The following is a 17,742-nucleotide window of genomic DNA, read 5'->3' on the forward strand; positions in this document are numbered from 1 at the left end:
TAACCCCATGTATTACATTAGGCAGATATCGGAGGGGTCACCGTGTTAGTCTGTATCCACAAAATCAACGAGGAGTCCGGTGGCACCTTAAAAACTAACAGATTTATTTGGGCTTGGGGGTTTTTTTACCCACGAAAGTTTATGCCCAAATAAATCTGTTAGTCTTTAAGCTTCCACTGGACTCCTCATTGTTTTTAGTAGGCAGATGTTCATGTTAATAATAAGTTAGTCTGTGTGCAAATGTGAGGCTGTCTATTAAACTAAGGCAGTGTAGTGGAAGACACACACACAGAGGCATGAGTGTGCGTGTTTGTATGTACTGTTAATGTACATGTTACTAAATAAACCACAGCATTAAATTGCTTTTACTTTCAATACACTGACTTTTCTCTCTTTTATACTCTTTTCTCTTCTCTCTCTCTGTATCAACCCCAATATTTACCCAGAAAACTGTGAAGTTAATTTTTTGCACTGATTTTAACCTGTTTTTTTTTAAATTTCATAATAAACACTGATACATTTCTGGGAAATTTGAAACCAAATGCAAACTGAAAGTGAAGGGCCTTGTTTCTGTGGTAACAGGAGCCCTATCTGGATCTGAGCTAGATAGCAAATGCTGCCCTGGAGTTGCTAATGGGGGACCCAGGGATGCGATTCAAATTCTCTGGGACTGCCTTTAGTTTGTTGGGGTTCCCTTCCTTTCTAGGAGGCATAGCTTTTTGGATCAGAGAAATATTTAAAGTGAATGTGTTGTTTGTCAGGTGTTTGCTCCCATTGCCCCCCTTCCAACAGTATCTGCTTCAAATACAAACCTGTGTGGAAATTCACACACAAGTGAGATGATAGAGGTGTTGTTGTGGAATGGAATAGAAGAGCAGAGAGTAAGCACTGGCAACGTCTCCCAGTCTTTTACCTGATCTCTCTACATAGTTCTGTCACCATGGTCTCTCCTCTGCCTCTCTCATCTCAGCTGTTCCGGAATCTGGGCAGTCACGCCATCTTCTGGATGAGGCGTAGTATAGAGGTTGTCACCTCTTGTGGTCATTTAGATTCATAGATTTTGAGGGACCATTAAACCATCGAGTCTGGCCTCCTGGATAGCACAAGGCTAAGAGTCCAAAAACTTGTGTCTGACCAGAGCATCCACTCTGGATGTGAAGACTCCAGGAGCTGAAGAGTCCATCACTTTCCTTGACAGTTTGTTCCAAAGGTTAATCACCCTTTATTAAGAGCCCAAACAGTAACGGATTCCTCATGTCATGGCCAAATTCTGTTTTGGGAAACTACATTCTGATTATCTAAACTTCCCTCTCCTGTCCTAAATGATACAATAGGGATTGTGTGGTGTTACACAGGTGCTGGGCTCTACTCCAGAGGTGGCTGCATTTCCATGAGTGCTAAGTGATCCCTCTCTGTACAGCCTGTAGCAGTGTTTTGGGATCCATTAGGATTAAAATACTATATAAATGTCCGATGTAAATTACATGGAATGTTCTGTCTTATCCCTGAACACTTATTTCCTATATTATTAAAAGGTTGCATTAATTTGTGTGAATGAACTGAACAATACAGTCTGCGAATGACTGTGCATCAATAAATACCCCCTTAGGAAGTAAATGTGTAACCAGGAGCAGCAGCAGTGAGCCCAATTCTCAATCCTGCTTACAATTTCCTTGCACAAAACCCCCGCAAAAGCTGCTCTCGGTGCACGTTATGGCACCGATGCTGCACCATGTGTCTCGTAAGGAACAACGGGACATACGACTTCATAAGGTCTAGCGCAGTCTCTTTCTTTGAAGTGGGGAGCTGTGCTCAGGGTCACGGCGGCGGGCTTCAAGGGGCAACGTTCTGTCTGTGGGACGAGAGACAGGTGGGGAAGGGACAGCTGTCCTCGGATTGTTTTTCACAGCTGGTGCGCTGGCAGCTGTTGCTTTGATGTGCGGCCAACTGTGTCCGTCCATCTGCAGGTGGAGAAGCGGTTGGAGTTGGTGAAGCAGGTCTCCCACAGCACTCACAAGAAACTGACAGCCTGTCTGCAGGGGCAGCAAGGCGTGGATGCTGACAAGCGCTCAGTAAGTGGCTGAGTTAAGAATTTGGGCTGTAAGCAGCCAGATGTTAAGCACGGGATGTGTCAGGGCTCAGGCTCTAGAGGGAGTCTGTAGAAAACTGAAAAGTCTTTTTAATGCATGTGTAAATGAATCAATCCTCCATATATTTCTATGACCTTAAGTTGGCTGTGGGGAGAGGGGTCGCACAGCATGCGTTGGAATGTATCTGGCCCATAGGGTGTGTGTGTATTAAATCATTCAGCTGGGTGTGAATCCCTGCCGAGCTCTGCCTGCATGTCAAGCTGCCACTCTCTGCTGTGTGATTGCAGACTGACTTCATCTTTGCTTTTTCTCCACCGGCATCAGGGACGCAGGCCAGAGAGAGTGGGAGGGAGAATGCTGAGTGAAGCAGAAGTGAAATGCCATCAGCAGAGCTTCCTCCTGTCAAACGTCACCGGGACTAGCCTATTCTCCTCCATTGCCTGCTCTCTGCCAAACCTGTGTGTGTTTGGGGCAGGATGAGGGCTGGGGAGCTTTGCCTGCAGCTCTCTCGCCTTCCTGTGGGGGGCGCTTCCCTCCCATGGCAGCTGTGTGACCATGGGCAGCCACGTCCCTGCAGAGCATGGGGTCGGAGGTCAGATTTAGGTACTAAACCAGAGCCTGTTGGGTAATGCATCGGCAGCATTAGTGCTCCCCGTAGGGCTGGGTGGTTGGGATGGGCCTGGACCATGAACCTCAGTGCTCGGTCCCAGCTCACACATCCCCAGGGTGCCGGGGTCATGGGGGCGTTGGCTGGGGGCTGGTTCTTTCATACGTCTTTGCTGCACCGTTTAAGATGCGAGCAGTTGTCTTGTCCTGCAGCCTTCAGGCTGTGTGGGCTCCTCACTGGCCTGCTAACCAGCCAGGCCAAGGCAGGGAGCTGAGAGACCCTTGCACCAGGAATGGGCACGCACCCCCCAAACTAGTCCTGGTCTCTGTAGCCCAGCCCCTCCCTGCCCACCCGGAGGTGGCATTAGAATTGAATCTCAGATTGCAGGCCATGTGAGAATCCTGCTCTCCGTTGGACAGTCATTCATGCCCAGCATGCTTCCTTTGCAGAAAAAGTTACCTTTGACGACACTGGCCCAGTGCTTAACGGAAGGCTCCGCCATTTTAGGGGACGACTCTCTACTGGGGTAAGAAGCTCTAAGTAGACTGTGGTCCACTGCATGCTCCAGGCTCTCCCCTTCCTGGCTACTTGCCTCATGGCTGACAGCCTTGCAAAGTGGGTATGAAATGCTAGCAAAGCAGGCTGGCTCCCCAGGCTTCTCCTGGCTGCAGTGCGGGGGTTGATGAGCGGCAGGCGAGCAGCGCCCTCATGGGCTGTTTCTGCTCACTCCCTGTCCAGTCCCACTGCCCCCCCTTGATGTGGGGGTGGGGCAGAGGGGGACAGCCTCTGGCTAGGCTCTTCTCCCCTCCAGCAGGCTTCGAAGGGGCAACCATACCTGCAGAGGGAGACTAGAGTCCCAGAAACCTGCAGGCCATGGCTCTTCCTGCTCCCACCCTGCTGACCCACCCCCTGACAGGTCATGGTACACCCTTGGGTGTCTCTACAACCTTCCTAGAAGGGATGCTGCCTCCTGTCCTGTCTTTCTACCCCCAGTCACACAGGGTGTCCTCCACTCCCTCAACCCCCAGGGATGCCTGTCGGGTGACCCTTAACCATCTACACTGAAGACCATGAATGACACCCCTATTGGGTATTGCTGCCCTTCACCCCCTGCCCCAGAGCTGGCTGAGGCGTGTGGCACAAGGCCTCGCTCTCATCCTGCCATGCCTTTGTCTGCAGGCCAGTGCATTCACGCAGAAAATGTCAGCGAGCGCCCTTGCGTCCAGTCCCATCCCTGTGGTGCACAAGCCGCCAAGTTGCATTTCTTAATGTCTCAGTTGCACAGCTCGTGTGAGTGCACATGGGGTGGGGGGGCACTGGAGTTGGGTTTTCACGCCGTGTCTCTCCCATCTCTTCCCTTCTGCAGGAAGATGCTCAAACTATGCGGCGAGGCGGAGGATAAACTAGCCCAGGAGCTCATCCATTTCGAGCTGGAAGTAGAACGGGATGTGATCGAGCCTCTGTTTGTGCTAGCTGAGGTAAGGGGGATCGAGGCGCTGAGAGCCAGCAGCAGGGCTGGCAAGGTGTGCGACACCGACCCCTCTGGCCGGTGCATGGAGCAGCGGTGATGAGCTCTGCTGAATGGAGTCACTCCCCTTCAGCGGTGCCTTTCAGGGTGGGGTTCCACATGCTTTTTTGAGATGGGGTGACTACATCTGCCCTCAGTATTCAAGATGTGGGCATACTGTGGATTTATATAGAGGCAATACCATATTTTCTGTCTTATTATCTATCCCTTTCCTAATGATTCCCAACATTCTGTTCGCTTTTTTTCACTGCCGCTCATTAGGATTCTTCCTTGTGTCCTAGGCTGGGGTTCCCAGCTAGTGGTACACATTCTCCAAAGGGCTTTTTGATGAGGGATCTAGGCTCCCTATCTCTACCTTGCAGCCCGATCCTAAGAGCCTAGCATATACAGAACTCTTGGTGGCTTCAATAGGCATCCCATGCATGGAATGAATTACAGATCAGGCCTGGAACAACAAGTCTTTGTGCTGGATCTCTGTGTGCTGACACTGCCCATCTCGCCTTCCTGGTCTGCAAAGGCACTTGTGCTGTTCTAGGCAGCCTTAGGTCACGGTTATGGGGGTGAGGGACGGGGGCCTTCAACTTGCCTTTTTTGTAATTGTTAATTCAGGGCATTTTTGCAAGTGCTCCCCTGTGCTCTGCCAGGGAGCCTGGGCTGCTCAGTGAAATGCGGCTGCTACTGTGGCTTTACATCTCCGGCAAGCCAGGCAGACAGACGCGTGCAAAATGCCCCTGATTCTACAGTGCATCTGCGCAGTTCTTCTTGCAAGGGTTCTGCATCCCAAAGAGCCATTCCAACAAATGAATGGTGAATAGAGCATAGAACTGGGAACCTGTTTTACTCTGATTTCATTGTCTCACTTTTCCGAGTGGGGGCAGACCCCAGTGGCAGAGCCTCCCGTGAGCATGCCAGTCTCACCATGACTGGCAGGCTGCCCGCATTGGGGGTCAATGTGTGACCAATTGAACGGGAGGCACTGAGCAGTGGCTGGGGCGGCAAAGGTCTTCCCTTGTGGACAGGTGCAGTCGCCCCACGAGGTTGGGAGCGCCTGCTCTGGGCGGTTGACAGCGGCAGCCCGCGCTCCAGCTGTGGTGTTTTGTCTCCTTGCTGCAGGTGGAAATCCCAAATATCCAAAAACAGAGGAAGCATTTAGCAAAATTAGTCCTGGACATGGATTCCTCACGGACAAGGTAGGAAGCATCGTCTCGGTTTGTCTCCCTCCAGCTGGCTTTGCTGTCCAGCCGGTTTTCCTCTTTCAATGACTTTGGAAAAATGATTTTCGAAGCAACTTCTGTAGTTTTTAAGAAATGTTCCCGAGTGAATTACGGCTGATTTCAGAGCAGTGGATTGACAGCTCCGAAGCGAGAAGTGCTTTGTTTGTCCAGACAGCATGGATAGTTTAGGCAGCAGTGGTGCATGTTTCTTCCATGTCACCCCACCACTGGGCCTCAGTCTTGGCCCACAATGACCATGTGTTTCAGTCTGTGTCACCCATTCACTCCTTGGCCCATCAGCTGAGAGAGCCAAGCAGGTGCCCCAATGGGTGCCGTGCCTATCGGTGGATTTGGTGAGGTGACAGAGGACTGAGACGCTCACCACCTCATTCTATCTAGGCCTCCAGAGCTAAATAAAACAATCAGGATGCATTGACAGGTCAGTCTCTGCCGTTAAACCTATCAGATCCAGCCTGAATCCGTCCCATCAGCCTGGCTCAGCTTTTACCACACAGAGTATTTTTGATTTTCTGTCTAAAGACGCCTATGGGGGAGTATGGTGTGGGGGATTCCACTTTACTTAGGACCAGTTAGTATCGATTTTCCATCATGATCACTCTACTGAGGAGTTTATTTTTATGTGTCTGTTTACTTCATCTTAATTTGTAGAACAGTTGAGAAGGTTGCTTTGGAGTCTCCGTTAGCGTTGGGTGTGTTCACATGCATCATTCCAATGCACTAGCCGTGCCCAGCTGTCCTGCCCCACCGTGTGTTATAACCACTAGGAGTACCTGGCAGGGGCTGTCGATCTGTCCCGGTGAATGACAGGTGCAGTCAATGGGTCCATGTCAGGCCACCAGCAAATGCCCTGGAATCAGGTTAAGCAATGAGCCAGCATTTCAGTTTCCATCTGAAAAATATGCAGATTCCTTTCCTTGCACGCTGTCTTCAAAACGGCATTATTTGTTTGTTGCACAAGTCTGGTTCTTCTCCATTTTGGTGAGGCCTTGCATAGCCAGGCAGGGATTCGTCGCAAAGTAGACTCCTACCGCTTTATTGGAGCGTTGCTAAGCCCTAGCTAGCACAGCCAGAGGTGTGGATGGGCCAGCATGTTCCATCAGAAACCTATCTTTCCAGGAGGTTATACTATGAGCAGAAACACATTTTGCCTGAGTCTGGAGTTTTCCGGAGGTGATTTTTTTTCAACTTTTTTTTTTTTTAAATAAAAAGAGAGCAGGTTGATGAGAAATTTGATGTGGCTGGATTTTAAAAGGATGCTAACCACATAAAAATCCTATTTAAAAAAATTACTCCAGTACGTTATTTGCAAATGCTGTCCATTATTAAGAATGCAATATTTTTTAACAAATTGTAGTTTATTGTTCCCCTTTTATGCAGGTTGTTATTTATTGTCGCCCTGAGAGGTGTGCTAGGCACATCGCAAAGCAAATAGAAAGGCTTGTTCCCTACCCAGCTTTCAGTGATCCTGATCAGGTCACTTTCTGTTTGCTGTCCGTCAGACGAGCAGGCTGGTGAGGAGGTTTTGTTCAGGGGGCTACAGGAAAATGTGAAAACTTTTTTTTTTTTTTTAAATCCTCCTTTCCAAAACGGGATCTTTCTCTTCAGACTCTTCTCTGGAACCTCCCACCCCAGCCTATCATAGTTTTATTTTTATTTCAAACTAGATGTTTTTGAAACGTGCTGGAATAGTCCAGAGCATCCCTGGAACCTCCACCAGGTCTAGAACGAACTAGGACAAAGAACTAAGGACCATCACAAACCTCTCCACCTTCAGTTCCAAATGTCCAGTGCACTTCTGCCTGCCTTCTGCAATGTAAAGACAGAGCAGTGTGTACATATAAACAGGCAAACCCCAAAACAAGACCGTACCACAACAAAGCCCTACAATTCTCCCATGGGGGAGGAGGGGAGGGTGAGAGAGAGAACAAACCACACGTGACAGGCGTTAGTCACGTCACTTAATGTACCACGGGAAGGTGCTCAGCTACTAAGGTGATGTGGGTGGTGGAAGAACCTGAACAGCATAGAAATACAATAACTCTTCATTTAACGTTGTAGTTATGTTCTTGAAAAATGCTACTTTAAGTGAAACGATGTTAAGTGAATCCAGGGTGAGATATTTCTCAGGGAATGCCTTTCTGCTAAATGATGAACAAGCACTCGGCTGAGCCCTCAAGAGTAACACGTTGTTAATGTAGCCTCACTCTACAAGACAGCATGAATGGAGGGAGGGGAGATTGCATGACAGAGAGAGACAGAGACACACACCGTGTGTGTGTGTGTGAGAGAGATGCGCATTGCCCCTTTAAGTACTCTGACCCCACTCTAAGTACACTGCCTTTTTACAGACCTAAAAGTGGCAATTCTTCAACAAAAAAACTTCAAAAACAGACTCCAACGAGAGACTGCTGAATTGGAATTAATTTGCAAACTGGATACAATTAACTTAGGCTTGAATAAAGACTGGGAGTGGATGGGTCATTACACAAAGTAAAACTATTTCCCCATGTTTATTCCCCCACTGCCCCGCTATTCCTCAGAAGTTCTTGTCAACTGCTGGAAATGGCCCACCTTGATTATCACTACAAAAGGTTTTTCCCTCCCCACTCGCTCTCCTGCTGGTAATAGCTCACCTTATGTGATCACTGTCGTTACAGTGAGTATGGTAACACCCATTGTTTCATGTTCTCTGTGTATATAAATCTCCCCACTGTATTTTCCACTGCATGCATCCGATGAAGTGAGCTGTAGCTCACGAAAGCTTATGCTCAAATAAATTTGTTAGTCTCTAAGGTGCCACAAGTCCTCCTTTCCTTTTTGCGGATATAGACTAACACGGCTGCTACTCTGAAACCTGCCTTTTTAAGTAGATCAGCAAGTTGAGACAGCAGGTGCTGTCTGAAAGCTCTCTCTGTCCTGAGCCCTGTCATGTCGTGTGTGCCGTCCCCCGCCCTGCTCTGTGGAGATGGGGTAAAGGAGTGGGGGGCAGGGGACCCCCTGACATTAGCATCCCTCTTTCCCTCCCTGCACAGCAAGCAGGAGGCTCCCAGGAGCAGCTCCAAGGCAGAGGGTAGGAGCTGCACACGGCAGTGCAGGGAGGGACAGCTGAACTGTCCAGCAGTTGATAGCCTGCTGGGCGGCTGCCCCACAGGGAACTTAGGGGAGCGGGGAGCTGATGGGGGAGCTGCCGGCCCACCCTCGTTCCAAGCCCCCACCAGCTCGGGCTGCTCTTTCTGCAAGCAGTGGACAAATCAGGCGGCTGCCAAACAACGTTATGAGGGAGCATTGCACAACTTTGAACAAGCACGTTCTCTAACTGATCAGCAACATAACAACGAATAACCGGGACTACATTAAGGGAGGAGTTACTGTAGGGTGAGAGGCTGCATGCAGCTTCTCTCTCCATAGACAGACGACTTCGGAGACCTTGCTCCCAAGGGTAGCCTGCCAGTACATCTCCCATTCTGTTCTTCTGCCTGTCGATGGTGAAATTCTGGCTTGCCAGAGCTCTTTCTTTGCAAATATCTCTTGATGATGATCCTTTTGCGTCCTTGGCCATGTAGATGGTGGCTTAGATTGCAACTCGTCAGAGGGGTGCGGGACTGTCAGCTGGACGTTGATCTGAGGCGAAATTATAGAATGGTTGATACAGGACTTGATTCATTAAGAATTAAAAGAGGTGAATGTAATAAATGCTGATCGATATGGGCTTATGGAAAATAGATCTTGTCAAACTAACTTCAGAGCATTTTTTGATGAGATTACAAATTGGGCTGATAGAATCTTAACCTGAACTGTCACCTTTATCACAGGTATTTTTAGGAAAGTCAGGGGCAGGTCACAGGCGATAAACAAAAAATCACAGAAGCCCATGACCTCTCCCTGCCTTTTACCAAAAATACGCTGCGGGGGCGCACTGCCAGGGGCTGACCTCAGGCAGCTGCTCCAGCCCCAGGGGGGCTGATCCAACCCCTGCAGCTGTTTCAGCCCCAGGGCCAACCTCCGGCCAACTGCTCTGGCCCTGCAGCTGCTCCTGCAGCATGGGCTGACCACCGCTGCTCCAACCCCAGGGGTGCTGACACAACCCCATCTTCTGCTTAAGCCCTGGGGTTACTGCTTTGATGGGCCCAGGGCTGACAGCTGCTCCAGCCCTGCTGCTGCAGAAGAAGTCCCAGAAAGTCTCAGAATCCGTGACCTCTGTGACAGAATCAAATCCTTAGTAATAGTGTTGATACTTAGGACTAGTCGACCTTTAAAATTTTGATCAGCATAGCTGTGTTGCAGGCGCTCCATAGCTATGCTGACGTAAGCTCGGGTGTAGATGTGCTGGATCAGTGGAAGAATGCTTCTGTCAACCTAGCTGCTACCGCTCGGAGAGGTGGATTACCTACAGCGAGAAAAAAACCCCTTCTGTCACCATAGATGCATCCACACTATAGTGCACCAGCAGCATAAATACAATGCCCTAGCTGTGCTGAATGTAGACATGGCCCCAGACTTCTGTGTGGCATTGGACTTGGTACGGCTTGACATTTTCATTAAGAGCCTAGCGTGTGTATGGCGTACGTTAAATGGATTAAAAACTGGTTAACTGATAAGTCTCAAAATGTAACTGTAAATGGGGAATCGTCATCAAGTGGCTCCATTTCTACTGGAATCCCACAAGGATCAGTTCTTGGCCTTGCGCTGTTTTAATATTTTTGTCGGAACATATAAAATTGTTCATGATAAAGTTTGCTGGTGACATGTAGATTGGGGGAGGGTGGACAATGAAGAGGACAGGTCACTGATACGAGGAGACCAGAATCTCTTGGTAAACTGGGTGCAAGCAAATAATGTGGTACAGCCAAATGGAAGGTCCTATATTTAGAAACAAAGAATGCGGGCCATAGGTACAGGATGGGGGACTCTACCCTGGGAAGCAAGGACTCTGAAGAAGACTTAGGGGTCAGGGTGGATAGTCAGCTGCACATGTGCCCGAACTGTAACACTGTCAAAAAGGGCTAATGCGACCCTTGGGTATGTATGCAGGAGAATCTCGAGTAGGAGTAGGGAGGTTATATCACCTCCATATTTAGTACCAGCGCAGCTGCTCGTGGAATATTGTATCCAGTTCTGGTGCCCACAATTCAAGGATGATGCTGATAAATTGGAGAGGGTTCAGAGAAGAGCCGTAAGAATGTTAAAGGATTGGAAAATAGACCTTATAGTGATAGACTCAAGGAACTCAATCTATTTAGCTAACAAAGAGCAGGTTAGGGGTGATTTGAAAATAGTCTATAGGTATCTACATCAGGAAAGTTGCATGGCCTGTATCATGCAGGAGGTCAGACTAGATGATCAGAATGGCCCCTTCTGGCTGTGAATCTATGAAATCTCTGATTTTTGCCTTTTAGAAACTGCTTTTTCTTTGAAACAATATTGAAAGGTTAATTTAAATCACCCCTGTATCTTCTAGGAGATTGTTTTCAGGCTGGGTCAACCCAACCTCTGGGACACATCACTTGCTCAACTCCTTTGAGAAGTAACTCGGCCCTCATTGCTGGCGGGCCAGAGAATAGCCAGTATGTTAACTGACCTCATGCCAGGCCTAACTGGCACATACTGGAGCAGAGAGGAGCCACCTGGCTTTTTAATGTACCGGGGCGGGCCACGGAGACCACAGGTCCTTGTCTGCCACATGCCATCTTGAGCTAAGTGGTTACGGTCAGGATGCACCTAAGCCTACATGGTTGAGTCCCTGGCATGGCCGTTCCCTTTGCCAGGCAGCTCTTCCATCCGTTGCTGACGCCAGTTCCATTGCGTCCCCTCTCAGGTGGCAGCAGTCGGCGAAGTCGTCAGGTTTGTCGAGCAACCTGCAGCCGTTGGGTGCCAAAGCGGATGCTCTCAGGGAAGAGATGGAGGAAGCGGCGAACAGAGTGGAGATTTGCAGGGTACTTCTCACTCTCTCTTATCTCACAGCTGTGCAGTCCATCAATGCCCAGTGAATGGGAGAAGGTTTATATGGGTTGGGGAATTCGGGGCTGGGAGTTGCAGGCCTATGCTGGCAAGCCGGGCACAGGTGTGGGAGAGTGACGCCAATGAAGGCCTGCTGTTCCCAGAAGTCCCCGTCGACCCCCCGTGCCCAATAGGCAGCGTCAGCGGCCTTTGTCTCAGGCTCCCTGCCACAGCCCTGCCAGGAATCCTCACCCTTTGCCAGGAGGAGTTGCTGGTGCAGGGAGAGGAAACCTGTCTCTCTCACCACTTCAGAGCCCCTCAATCACCCTCCTGCTACACCAGGTGAGACCTATCCTCTGCAGCCTGGGGAGAGACCCCCCCCACTCGCTCCCTTCACCTTCCCCCTGCCTCCCATACAGCCTAAGGGCATACCTGCTTCCTGACCCTCTCTGCCTTGATCTCACACAGTTTGAGGTGGGCTCTCCCTGACCCTCTCCTCCCCCAGGTTGGGGAGAACTCTAAGCTAACAACTCTGAGAGCTGGTGAGCAGCTTCTGCCCTCCCGTGTCATGCCCAGGTAATTAGCAGGTGCCAGGGTGTGGTATTGCATTGTGAGCCGCAGTAGCACAGTATGTGAAGTGCCCAAGCCCCAAGAGGTAACCAGCACTTTCCTCCAGTTTGTTCGTTTGATAAGCCAGTGTGGATGAAAACCAATGACTGAAGAAAGGATGTCCTCTCCTCCCTTTGCCCTTCCACATCCCAGCTCCATCTGGCAGTGTTTGGGGCTGCAAAGCAAACTCTTCCAGGTATCCTCCATCCTAGGGGACTATGGCAGGGGACTGTTGCAAAATTCAGCACCGGTAGTATGTTGAACCCTAATATACTGACGTGCAAGAGGAGGCACGGTTTAGTGGTTAGAGCATAGGACCAAGAGTTAGCAGATCTGGGTCGTGGGCTCTTCTCTGCTGCAGACTGGTTGTGAGAGACTGGCCAAATCACACCCCTGCTTTGTGCCTCAGTTTCCCCATCTGTAAAATACAGATTCTGTTACCCAAACATCTTCTACTAAATAGAAATAAATGACAGTTTGCCTCTTAGCATAATGTGGGACTTCCCTCATGAAGAGGGAGATCGTGTTGCGTAGTGGGAGAGCACTAGACTGGAGCTCAGAAGACCTAGGTTCTATTCCTGGCTCTGCTGAGGGCCTGCTGGGTGACCTTGGACAAGTCACTTTGCCTCCCTATGCTTCAGTTTCCCCATCTGTATAATGGAAATAATACTGACCTCCTTTGTAAATTGCTTTGTGATCTACTGATTAAGGGTGCTATGAAAGACCTACTATTGTAAGTTGCTTTGTGCTTCTCTGTTGCCTTCTGCTTAAGATTTCAAAGTATTAGTATGTATATTTTGAGCTAGATTTTAAAAAGTGCTTAGCTCCCACAGCTGAAGCCAGTTTTTGTGAGTACTTCCGAAATCTGGCCATTCCATTTAAGCACCTAAAGCACCTTTAAGCACTGAGCTCTCTTGAAAATCTATTCCCTACCTGTTTGTGCACTAACTCATGTGGTTTTATAGGATGTGACTGTACGTATTCAGGAATTCCAAACCAGTCTAACAGACTACTCCGTAAGAACAGCCATACTGAGTCAAACCAGTGGTCCATCTAGCCCAGTATCCTGTCTTCTGATAGTGGCTGATGCCAGGTGCTTCAGAGGGAATGAACAGAACAGGGCAATTATTGAGTGATCCATCCCCTGTCATCCAGTCCCAATTCTGGCAAACAGAGGCTAGGCACACCCAGAGCACGGAGTTGCATCCTTGACCATCCTGGCAACAAGTTCCACAGGTGGACTAAGCATTGTAGAAAGAAGTATTTCCTTTTGTTTGTTTTAAACCTGCTGCTTATTGATTTTATTGGGCAACCCCTGTTCCTTGTGTTATGTGAAGTGGTAAATAACATTTCCTTTTTTCCACACCAGTCGTGATTTTATAGACCTCTATCATAAACACAAAAAGGAAGCTCACAAGAAGAGGAAACTTGGACAGATGACTAGGGAGGAGTATAAATATATTGTTCGAGCATGCAGGGATGTAATCTGGAAGGCCAAAGCACAACTGAGTTGTAGCTAGCAAGGGATGTGAGGGGTAACAAGAAAGGTTTCTACAGCAACAAGAAGAAGGTCAGGGAAAGTGTGGGACCCTTACTGAATGGGGGAGGCAACCTAGTGACAGACAATATGGAAAAAGCTGAAGTACTCAATGCTTTTTTTGCCTTGGTCTTCACAGATAAGGTCAGCTCCCAGACTGCTGCACTGGGCAGCACAGTATGAGGAGGAGGTGAGCAGCCCTCAGTGGTGAAAGAACAGGTTAAGGATTATTTAGAAAAGCTGGACAAGCACAAGTCCATGAATCTGGATCTGAGGGTTCTGAGGGAGTTGGCAGATGTGATTGCAGAGCCATTGGCCATTATCTTTGAAAACTCGTGGAGATCTGGGGAGGTCCCAGATGATTGGTAAAAGGCAAATATAGTGCCCATCTTTAAAAAAAGGGAAGAAGGAGAATCTGGGGAACTACAGCCTCACCTCAGTCCCCAGAAAAATCATGGAGCAGGTCCTCAAGGAATCCATTTTGAAGCACTTGGAGGAGAGGAAGATGATCAGGAACAGTCAACATGGATTCACCAAGGGCAAGTCATGCCTGACCAATCTGATTGCCTTCTATGATAAGATAACTGGCTCTATGGATCAGGGGAAAACGGTGGACGTGATATATCTTGACTGGCAAGAATACTGTGGGAGACCATTACAAAGCTTTTGGTAACGGTCTCCCACAGTATTCTTGCCAGTAAGTTAAAGAAGTTGGCTAGATCGTCGGGCTCAATGGGTAGTGATCAACAGCTCTGTGTCTAGTTGGCAGCCGGTATCAAGCAGAGTGCCCCAGGGGTTGGTCCTGGGGCCAGTTTTGTTCAACATCTTTATTAATGATCTGGATGATGGGATGGATTGCACGCTCAGCAAGTTCGTGGATGACGCTAAGCTGGTGGGAGAGGTAGATACACTGGAGTGTAGGGATAGGGTCCAGAGTGACCTAGACAAATTGGAGGACTGGGCCAAAAGAAATCTGATGAGGTTCAACAAGGACAAGTGCAAAGTCCTGCACTTAGGACGGAAGAATCTCATGCACTGCTACAGACTGGGGACTGGCTGTCTAAGCGGCAGTTCTGCAGAAAAGGACCTGGGGATTACAGTGGACGAGAAGCTGGATATGAGACAACAGTGTGCCCTTGTTACCGAGAAGGCTAACGGCATATTGGGCTGCATTAGTAGAAGCATTGCTAGCAGATCGAAGGAAGTGATTATTCCCCTCTGTTTGGCACTGGGTGAGCCCACATCTGGAGTATTGCGTCCAGTTTTGGGCCCCCCACTACAGAAAGGATGTGGACAAATTGGAGAGAGTCCAGCAGAGGGCAACAAAAATGATAGGGGGTGGGGCACATGATTTATGAGGAGAGGCTGAGGGAACTGGGTTTATTTAGTCTGCAGAAGAGAAGAGTGAGGGGGGATTTGATAGCAGCCTTCAACTACCTGAAGGGGGGTTCTAAAGAGGATGGAGCTAGGCTGTTTTCAGTGGTGGCAGATGATAGAACAAGGAGAAATGGTCTCAAGTTGCAGTGAGGGAGGTCTAGGCTGGATATTAGGAAACACTATTTCACTAGGCGATGGTGAAGCACTGGAATAGGTTACCTAGGGAGGTGGTGGAAGCCATCCTTAGAGGTTTTTAAGGCCTGGTTTGGCAAAGCCCTGGCTGGGATGATTTAGCTGGTGTTGGTCCTGCTTTGAGCAGGGGGTTGGACTAGATGACCTCCTGAGGTCTCTTCCAACCTAATGTTTCTATGATTCTATGATCATACCCCCCTTAGTCGTCTCTTTTCCAAGCTGAAAAGTCCCAGTCTTTTTCATCTCTATTCATATGGCAGCTGTTCCATACCCCTAACCATTTTTGTTGTCCTTCTCTGCACCTTTTCCAGTTCTAAAGTATCTTTTCTGAGTACAAGCAATTTGCAACTCACTAGGTGTATATTTAATTTGATATATAATATACTACAGCTGGTCAAAATGTTTTAAACATTTTTATGAGAAATGTCACTGTCACGGGTTGGATCCCAGAAACCCCCTGGGGGTTGCCAACTGGTGTACCAAGACTACTTGTGCCCCTGCTTTCCTGCCTTGTCAGCTTAGGACTTCAGTGCCCTGCCTGGTTTGAGCCAGACCCGCTAGCCTGGTGCAAACCCAGACCCAGATCTGAACCACGTCCCCTAACAGCTGTAGGCTTAACTAAGAGCAGCTTACAGAAGCGTGCCTGTCTTTAACACTCAGATGCCCAACTCCCAATGGGGTCCAAACCCTAAATAAATCTGTTTTACCCTGTATAAAGCTTACGCAGATGACAGAAGTTGGTCCAATAAAAGATATTACCTCCCCCACCTTGTCTGTCTAATATCCTGGGACCAACATGGCTACAACAATACAGCATATTACAAACTATGAAAGAGTCTTAAGGTATGTCCAAGCTTTGAGCTGCAGGCGTAATTCCCAACTCAAGGAGACGTACCCTCACTAACTCTGATTAAGATGGCGTGCTAAAAATAAAATGTAGCCACAGCTGCACAACACGCAGGAGGGGCTAGCCGCCCCGAGACAGTCCTGTCCGAGACCTTTGGTACCTGCTCGGGTGGCTAGCTCCTCGTGCTGCCACAGCTATGCTTCTGTTTTTAGTGCGCTGTCTCGATCAGAGGTAGTGTGAGTATGTCTGCTTGAGCTAGAAATTGTACCTTCCCACTCCAACATAGAGGTACTTTACTGAATAAGTGCTGCCCATTACTGGTTTGAGCAATAATGGGCTGTATATATTTAATGAACCACTCAGACAAAAATAACCAAACAGAGAGCGAAAAAAGCAGCACATTTAGGTTACATGCAATGCATCCCTTAGGGAACACGCGGCATTTGACTAATCAGACGCTGCTTCAAACCATCCTGCTTAGGAACAGTTTGTTGCAGATTGGTGGCTAATCATAATCTCAAAAGAGAGGGAAGGGGGGGAGAGAGAGAGTGTGTGTGTGTGTGTGTTTACAGCTTTGCATCCAGGGTTTTTGTGCATGGGTCTATTCTTCTTTTCTTCTCCTCCAAAGCTCCTGTTGTGCAGGGTAAATTTATTTTATTCCATATAAAGTCCGTTTTTTGAGCTGAGTATCAGAATTGACATTGGCATAGACTGTCATGCTCCTTTCAACACTTAACACTAGTTTGTCATTTCTGGGTGTGGTTAGATTCATTCTAAAGTTTGTCTCTTTGAAATAGTCAGTGACCTGCTTCTCCTCTCTCAGCCTAAGAATTGTACCGGTAGGGAGCTGAATTAGTAGCATTGTTACTTAAACATGGTTTTCTGCATTAACATGACTATGGCCCCAATCCTGCAAACACTCATGCATCTGTTTAACTTCACTATGATGAGGAGCCATTGGAATTGGTGGGATTACTTCCGCTATAAAGTTAAGCGCATGCATATTGGCGGGATAAGGGGCACTTGTTTGAATGTGCAAAAGCAATGAATTTTGCAATATTTTGTCTGCCATAGTGGAATGACACTTCTGTCTGTCTGTCTAATCTATCCATCCATGTGCTGAGCTTTGTTTGAGTCAGGGTGGAGCTACAATGATGAAGTAAAGACACAGAGGGCTGTTCCTGATTATCCCTAACACACAACCATAAAAGCCCAACTGCCTTGCGTACCCTCACATGCCCTGTTTCCACCCCCTGGCTTGTGTTTATGGCCAAAGGTCTGCTTTATTTTCATTAGGGATTTGTGTGTGTCCGACCTGAAGCTGGAAGGCAGGGCGCATTGCCACTTAGCCATGAGTGTCCGTAGGCAAAGCCATCCAGGAAATGTTTATTACGAATATAGGTTGGGGAGAAATGTCATTTACTTATACTGCTGTTTTAGTTTGTTGCTGGCATAACTATCCTAGAGCTTATTTAAAAAAGGATTCTCCACAATATCTGAAATCAACCAGGTCAGTTGGCCTTCTCCATTCGGGATCAGTCATAACACGGCAAAGGGTGTTTGTAGTGAAAAGGAGAACCATACATTACAGCTAAATCACAAGGCAATAGCCTCCTGTTGACTGTCCTGACATGGCAGGGGGGTAGGATCCAGGAAAGGGTTAGTGGTGACTGCCATTCTTGAGATGGGGGCAATAAAACCTCATGAAATGTCTTGCTTTTTTAAAACCTGTAAGTAAATATAGCACAAATAAGTGGGAGCGAATCATGCCACTGGTCCTTGC

At 48.3% G+C, this 17,742-nt stretch overlaps 1 protein-coding gene across 12 annotated transcripts in view; it reads left to right on the plus strand.

Annotated features, from left to right (window-relative positions):
• ARHGAP44 (Rho GTPase activating protein 44) overlaps window positions 1–17,742 on the plus strand; it is a 157,566-nt gene that overhangs the window by 99,376 nt on the left and 40,448 nt on the right. For all 12 annotated transcript variants that reach the window (XM_048817564.2, XM_048817562.2, XM_048817558.2 and 9 more), the window contains 5 exons: window positions 1,968–2,072; window positions 3,147–3,223; window positions 4,064–4,175; window positions 5,339–5,415; window positions 11,276–11,393. In XM_048817564.2, coding sequence (XP_048673521.1) covers window positions 1,968–2,072; window positions 3,147–3,223; window positions 4,064–4,175; window positions 5,339–5,415; window positions 11,276–11,393 — 489 coding nt within the window. The remainder of the gene's footprint in view (window positions 1–1,967; window positions 2,073–3,146; window positions 3,224–4,063; window positions 4,176–5,338; window positions 5,416–11,275; window positions 11,394–17,742) is intronic.

The sequence above is a fragment of the Caretta caretta genome, chromosome 14 (genome assembly GCF_965140235.1).
Source record: "Caretta caretta isolate rCarCar2 chromosome 14, rCarCar1.hap1, whole genome shotgun sequence".
Lineage (NCBI taxonomy): Eukaryota > Metazoa > Chordata > Testudines > Cheloniidae > Caretta > Caretta caretta.